The sequence below is a fragment of the Rosa rugosa genome, chromosome 1 (genome assembly GCF_958449725.1).
Source record: "Rosa rugosa chromosome 1, drRosRugo1.1, whole genome shotgun sequence".
Lineage (NCBI taxonomy): Eukaryota > Viridiplantae > Streptophyta > Magnoliopsida > Rosales > Rosaceae > Rosa > Rosa rugosa.
The window spans coordinates 15,379,751-15,387,434 of NC_084820.1; the positions used below are offsets into that span (position 1 = coordinate 15,379,751).

Below are 7,684 nucleotides of genomic sequence, written 5' to 3' on the forward strand. Positions count from 1 at the left end.
GATTATATATAACTATATATTGAATATATCGATCATATATAGCTCGATTTTCTCGTAATATGCTCATAAGATTCAGTGACGTGAGGCAAAATCTTTATACATGCCGTCCATCGATCTCCTACTAATAATTCAATATATATATATATATATATATATATATATATATATATATATATATATAATTATAGCTCGATTTTCTTGTAATATGCTCATAAAATTGAGTGATGTGTAGCAAAAATTTTATGCACGCGGTCCATCGATCTCCTGCTAATAATTCGTGCATTCAAACAATTTTTCCACCATGATGGCCCTGAAGTCTAAAGTCCATGATCGCTTTGAAAAGAAGTAAAAGACATGAGAGCCGCAAAAGTTCCCTGTTCATCTCTTTTAAAAGAAGATTGGGGGTCCAAAAAATGGTCCTAGCTTAGCCCTCATGGCTTTGGACTGGAAAAGAAATAGCTTTTAGAACTGAAAGGACCATTTAAGCATTGCCAGAGAAAAAAGTCAAAAAACATGGTTCAGACAGGAATGGATTTCCCTCTTATCAGAAAGAAAAAAAAAGAAAAAAAAAATGCTCTTGTGGCCTCATTTCAAATTGTGCACAAGTTTCCATTTCACTCCTGCATGCATGTCGATCTATCCAATCATGTAGTCTATAGTCCATACCATACTACCTTGAGATTCCTCATAATTTTGCTTTTCCACTTTCCTCTATGATTTTTTTTTTTCCTTTTCCTCGACCACTTTGTATCCTCCTTTCTTTATCTCACTCACTCTTTCTTTTGCATTTCTTTTAGCAAAAATTGTATAACGAGCTCTTTCTTCAATTAGTCCTTAGCATCATAATTCATAAAGATATAAAAAAAAAAAAAAATCAAAGTTCTTATAGAACTTCTTTTAGCTTTTGGTCTATGCAGATTTTTTTTTTTGGCAGGAAACAGAGTTTTGTACAGTTAAAGTTTTGAATTTTTATCACACTTCCTCCAGTTCAATTATCTTCTTCTTCTTCTTCTTTTTCGATTTTCTGCCTTGGATCCACCATGATGATATTATTTTTAACCAAAACTTGACTATCATCAATCATATGTTGGTATTGAAAAATTGTTATCAATTATGTGCTCGAGGATTTTTTTTTTTTTTAAATAAATAGAGCAAAGAAAGTCAAAATGATGAGCATCGATCAGACGATCACTCACTATAAAAAACTATAGCAGTCTGTGAAAGCCAACAGTAGCCTATGACACTTTGATTGGTTGCAATTTTTTATTTTTAAAGGGTTGCCAATTTAGTTAAGAATTAGAACGTGCAACTTGCATGCTAGTATGGGGCCTCAAATTGACTAAACAATGAAACAAACTGCAAGATAGTAATCTACACCAATGTTGTCACGTCAATAATGAACCAATTTCATGCAGGGAATCGTGATAGTTAATCTACCAAATATCAAATATATCGACGAATTAATATAATTAAAGAAATTCTTTATCATGTTCTAGTTCGCCTACACCTTACTATTCTATTACCAATTTGTTACTTCAAAACTTATTCTGAACTTAAAATTATAACTGAAAATATATAACAAAATCGATCGTGAGTCAGTATCTCAATATTATATAGAATAAGACTTCTCTTATTTATATCATTATCTACTAGCCTCTTAACACACGCGTGTGTTAATTGGCCTTTTTTATTTTTTTTTTATACTTTATTTGTGTCTATAATATTTTGTTTGAGTTTTTATTAGTATTTCTAAAAAAAAGAGTTTGTTTTAGTAATTTATCTAAAAAATGTTTATTTTTTATGAAATTATGAATAACTTTTTTTTTCTTCAAAAAAAAAAAGAATAACTTTTTGTTTAATAAGCAATTTTTTATTTAAACTGCCAACTCCAAAAAAAAAATAGAAACTACCATTGTAGTTAACAAAACGTCTAAGATCTTCTTTTTTTTGTAATTTCTTCAATTCAGTTTACTGTTATATTTACTATTTTATCCTTCATGTGTTAAATTATAGATTTTTAGACTATAATCAAAGAAGGGTAAATTGTGGGTTTTTGAAAAGCTTATGGTTAGCCTATAAGGCTTAATTAATACTGATGATACCTTTACTTTTTCTTTTTGAGCATCATTGGCGGGAAAAAGGTGGCAATAAAATGTTGTTGACATAAGCTAATCTTATTAGAGAACATATTATTTGCCTTGGTGATGGTGCTACTGTCATAGTTTTAACTTTTACTTGCCTCTTAATTACTCTAATTGTCATCTCAAATAATCTCTCCATAAACACCTTTTAACTAGGTTACAAAAGAACGGACCTTTCAACTAAGGCTTTGCACTATTGCATGGGGACCATAAAAAAGCCCTTAACTGTGCTCTAATCATATAATTAGGTAGGGGAGAATTGTAAAGTGAAGTTAATTAACTAGTGGGGAATAATAATGTTGAGGTCATTCAATCACCTTTCATAATTGCATGAACAAATTGAACTAAAGCTACACTTCTTCCACTTTAACATCAAATTAATGTTAAATCTTACCTTTAGGAGAGGGGCTGAGAGCCACTCTAAATATATGATTTGCCTCCCCCATTTTTGTACAAGGTAAAAAGAATGCCTCATATCCAGTTTTTCTGTGCTGAAACCCACACAACCTAAAGATCCATGTGCCCTTGTCTAATGTCCTCCCTCCCTTTTCTTATCTTGCTTCATGGGAATCTTAGCTTTATAGAATTTCCTTCCTTGATTTACATAATGAATGTGCTAGGTGCCTAGTACGTCTTCAATTCGCACCAATCATCAAATATTCACTAAAAGCAATGTTTCTGGTATGTCATCATCATCTTTCAATATTCTCTCTGGTTGGTTGGTACGTACATTCGCTCTCTCTCATATATATTTATTGGATAACATTGAAAATTCCCTATTTATTTCCATAGTTGTACCATACATCGTCTCTGAAATTCTTAATTTTCAGCAGGGGTACTTTGATTTATTCGTGTATAATTTTTTTTGGATGGAAAGACAAATTTTTGTCGCCAATTTATAATATAATAGTTCATGCTTGGAACATAAACAAGTGTAACATCGAATGTCTTTTCAACTTCCTTACATGTACCAAGAGAGTTGATCCTCAAATGCCTTATAAATGAGTGCACGAACGAAGATGGATTTCATTTGTCCAATGTTATATGAAAAATGTGATAAAATGGAAATAGTGTTTTTCGAAATAATTTCACAAAATCCATTGTTAAATTGTAAATCAAAACCTCAGTTTTGTCTACTAAAGAGACATATGAAGTTAAGAACAAGTGAAGTTTATGGAAAAGATTGTCTTATATATATTTGTATATGGATACATTCTACCTTTAAATAATTTAAAATAAAGAATAAGTGTGAAAGTAGAGTTTTAAAATCAATATTCCATCTCTGTATATATATGCGTACATTCTACCTTTAAGTAGTTTCAACTAAATATATAGAACTCTTCCATATATAGAACCAAATTAACCGTGATGCAAAAGAGAAGTAGCTGCCATGCATGCCGTTTTGTAGAATAATTAAAGACTAACTGCATGCAAATTTTACGTTGCAGAAAGTACTATATATACCTCGAAAATTAACTACGAAATGCAAGTAGTAGTTGCATTATTGATGGAATGAAGGTTAATTCTGGAAGGTAGGCGCTTGAACAAAGTGGTAGCTGTGGTCGATTTTACTGTAGAAACCCTTTTATGTCTGTGGTCCGATCGATTGGCCTACCATATATTTAGAAATTTGGTATGATAAACATGGTGGGTATGTCATCGTATAGGTCATGTTACACCACAAGTCTACATTAATATATGTACACTTACCTAACTGTTTTGCCGTTATGGCCCTAACTTAAATGATCATGTCTGCCATATCTCATCTCAAATCCAATTCTGTCTCTTAGTTATTACTCATCTATACGATCCAGCGTTACCTTCATTTTTGCATGCACTTGGCCAAATATGACTAATCACCGTGTATGTTTATGTGGAAATAAGACTCATATAAATAAACATTTCTAATTAGCAAATAGCAAAACAGGTTAAATCATCTCGTGAGAAGAAATTAATGAATATAGTGTACGTAATAATGAAAAAGTTTCAAAAAAAAAAAAAAGAAGGAAAAAAATTAAACTTCCCTATATACATGAAATTTGAGGTTTCTTATACACACAAACTTAATAGTCAACAATTTGATCATTTATAAGCCTCGAATACAAATAATTGGGCACTAAATGATCATTATACGTGGTCATAAAATAGTGTCACTAATTAACTAGATTTAGTGACAAAAAGTGTATACTTATGCTGAGTACTGTGCGACCGACGAGTTTACAATGGTTGATCGTCAACAAGTAGCAACCGAACATTTCGTGACTTATGGCCAAAGTTTTACTGACCACAATTTCATCACTGAAAGTTGTCAAAATTTTGTAACCAAAAAAAAAAATATATATATGGCAAAGAAGTACAGTTAGCGAGATAACGGTTTAAACCGACGCCCTATTTGCTAGGGTAATTTACAGAATTGGAGCAATTACAGGACGTGTATCCCATTTTAGGATAGGGGCCCGGGACCTTGCTACAATATTCGCCCTATTCTAGCTAAGTTAGTTAGCTAGCTAGGTATTATAGTGGGGTTGTATAGTTTATTATGGTAAGGTAGAACTCGTGAAGCTTCGTGCCCAAGAACTTGAATGCGCGAGTTATGCAAACTCTTGTTTTATTGAGCTAATAATCAATTACGTACTAGTTACAACATAAACAAGCTTAGATGGAATCAATTAAGTTGTTAAGGCTAGGGTGACCACACTACATCTTTGTATAAGATGAAATATCCATTTTTCGTACTTAATTATCAACGTGTACTTTTATGAGTCTTAATTTTATACATTATTGCACTAAACACTTGATTATTGCTATAATCTTCGCTTTTGTTCATATAATTGCAGCTTCAATAACAATTGGCATGAAAATGTATTGTATGTTGTACAAAACTTTTGACTGACTTAATCGATACAATCAAATCAATAATCACTCATTAGTTTCATTATTTTTCTTTTGTTTTTTAATTGCCATTTTACTACGTTATATTAGTCATAAATTCAACTTAAATTAGGACGGTGTCTGTCTGTTTTATACCCTAAACCCTATAAAAGTTAGAACTACCCGTACACCATTGCAAAGCTAATGTTTCCTTGACCTAGGGCAAATGACAAATTATTGAACTGATTGACGGTGAGGGAAAACAAAGTGAAAGAACCTTGGCTGATGGCATTTCTTTTGTGTTTTTTTTTTTTTTCAAATGAAAGCAAGGGCAAAGAGGTCATTAACTTCTGTACCCCGTTCACAACCAAACGGAACCCCCGTAATTCATTCAGTAAATCCCGTTCTAACTTTAGCAACCGTACGGCCTTTAAAACCTGAACCACCTCGCGCAATCAATTCCCTTCTACTGTTATCTTCAACGTGCCACACCCCTACGTGGCGGTCATTAATTAGAGGAATGTTCGGTGCTGTCCAGATCTACGTAACGGCGCCGTCAAATCCCCCGTTTCCAGATTCCCCGTCACTGTTACCGGAGTCTGGACCACCACGTAACCCAGTTTACCTTGCCCCCCGCACTTATAATACCCAACCAATCCCAGCCGTCCAAGTCACCTCGCCATCATCGTCACCATCATATTACCATCTTCACCACAGCCCAAACTCGCACATCCCCTAAATTGAAAACACACGACGACAGAAAAGCAGCGATAACATCAGACCAATCTGTACAGAGATGGCGACCGAGTGACACTCGTCATCGGGAATTTTTAAGTGCAGTGCCGATGGAGGCCAAGACGGCGGAAACCAGCTCAGTCAAGAAGAGGAAGGTGGAAGTTGCACAGTTGGTCAAATCCAAACTCGTTCACCTCGACAAGAAGCCGAGACGTAGTGTTGAAACCATATCGAAAGTAGCAGAGGGAAGAGAGTGTACTGATGTTGCTACTGTTCGGGAACCAAAGGAGGAAGATGATGACGCTGTTTGCGCCAGCCCTAGGAGCTCAGGCTCCGATGATCACGTCGACGACACCTCCTGTTGCTCTAGTAACGGCTCGAGTGAGCTGGTGGAAGATGGACATAACCTCAAATTCGTAGATCTGGTGGAGGTAGTGATTGAAACATTTTGAATAATAAAAATTAAATTGATGCAATAAATTCATTTCTCTCTCATCTTCTTCAATTTTTTTTGGTTTTGTTGTCTCGAGGTTTTATTGCGCTTTTGGGTTGCCTCAACATCAGCAGTTTCACGTTTCGTGGTGTCTTTTACTAATTGAATTTAATTTTCACAGGATGACGGTGATGATGTTGAGAGTGACGAAGTTGAATCGCGGACGTATAATCCACTCAGAGAAAGGTTTGAATTTAATCTTATATATATATAACTCCCTCATTAAACATTTATTACTTCAATTCAGGTTTTCCTATCTCCAATTCAAATTTTCAAAATTTCAATTTCAAAAACGCTCTCCCACATTTTGAAATGTATATAAATTCGTCGTCTCCGGTGCCTAAATTGCACAGCTTCTCACTCTTGTGTGCTTATTCTAACCCAGGAGACAGATGACGCCTTCTAGCAACATTCAACCTCAACCAACGCCGGCGGAACCTCGGCGAGGTTCCCCGGCAGAGAAAATGCCTACAGAATTGGAGCTGGAAGAATTCTTCACGGCGGGCGAGAAAGACATCCAAAATAAATTTTCACAGAAGTAAGTTTAAACTTTTAACTACAGTTTCTTTATTTCTTTCTTTATAGTACGAACTTTGCCAAATAGTCTGAGCATGGAATTCTGAACCGAATAATTGCAGATATAACTACGATCTAACGAAGGACGAGCCGTTGGAAGGACGTTACGAATGGACTCGATTAAAGCCATAGAAGAATCGCCATCAACATATTGATTCTCATGCATATTGTAGCGTCTTTTTCTTTACTTTTTAAGAAAATTATGTACAGCTAGCTAGCTAAATGTCTTAAGTTTATGAAGAAGGCCGGGTCGACGAAGCTGACAGAGCTTTGTTCAGTGTACGAGTAGTAAGACACCGTTTTCCTGCTGCAGAATCCCGATTTGGAAGAAGTAGAAGAGAACAAAGAGCTAGCTAGGTTGAACAGCAAAATCTTCTAGAAAATTTATTGTCTCACTCTGTGCCTTAAATTTGGTGTCTCTTTCTCTATCTGTTACTGTTCTTCTTCCTTCTAGGTACTTCTCTGTGTGTACCAACACACGCACACACTGCAGGCAATAATTTCAGTATTTTTCGGCGTCGATTATTTAATAAAATAGAAAGATAAAAAGAAATGTAAATTCTTTGTCTTTTAGTAATATTATTTTATTTTCCGTATGATTGTGTTATTATAATTGACGGCGTGTGAATGTTGAGGACCGGAGAGTTGTGATCTTATCTCCTCCATGTGCGCTTTGGCCCCATCGGCTTTTCCAAATCCCGAGTTAAAAATGAAAGTGGATAACTAGTGGGACGGATATTACTGTTTCTGGAGTGTAAACTCGATTTGGTAAAAAGAGATGGCAGGGTTCTGGTAACGGTACGGTTAAAACTGTTAGAGAAGCAGAGAATGCAGGGAGAGGGAGAGAGAGAGAGAGAGAGGGGCTCTG

General features: G+C 35.0%; 1 protein-coding gene across 1 annotated transcript; it reads left to right on the plus strand.

Annotated features, from left to right (window-relative positions):
• The first annotated feature begins 5,686 nt into the window (after positions 1-5,686).
• Positions 5,687-7,412, plus strand: LOC133727361 (cyclin-dependent kinase inhibitor 7-like). The gene is made up of 4 exons (XM_062154954.1): positions 5,687-6,178; positions 6,362-6,426; positions 6,626-6,778; positions 6,879-7,412. The coding sequence occupies exons 1-4, from the start codon at positions 5,858-5,860 to the stop codon at positions 6,946-6,948; spliced, it is 609 nt and encodes a 202-aa protein (XP_062010938.1). The 5' UTR covers positions 5,687-5,857; the 3' UTR covers positions 6,949-7,412.
• Positions 7,413-7,684: the final 272 nt, after the last annotated feature.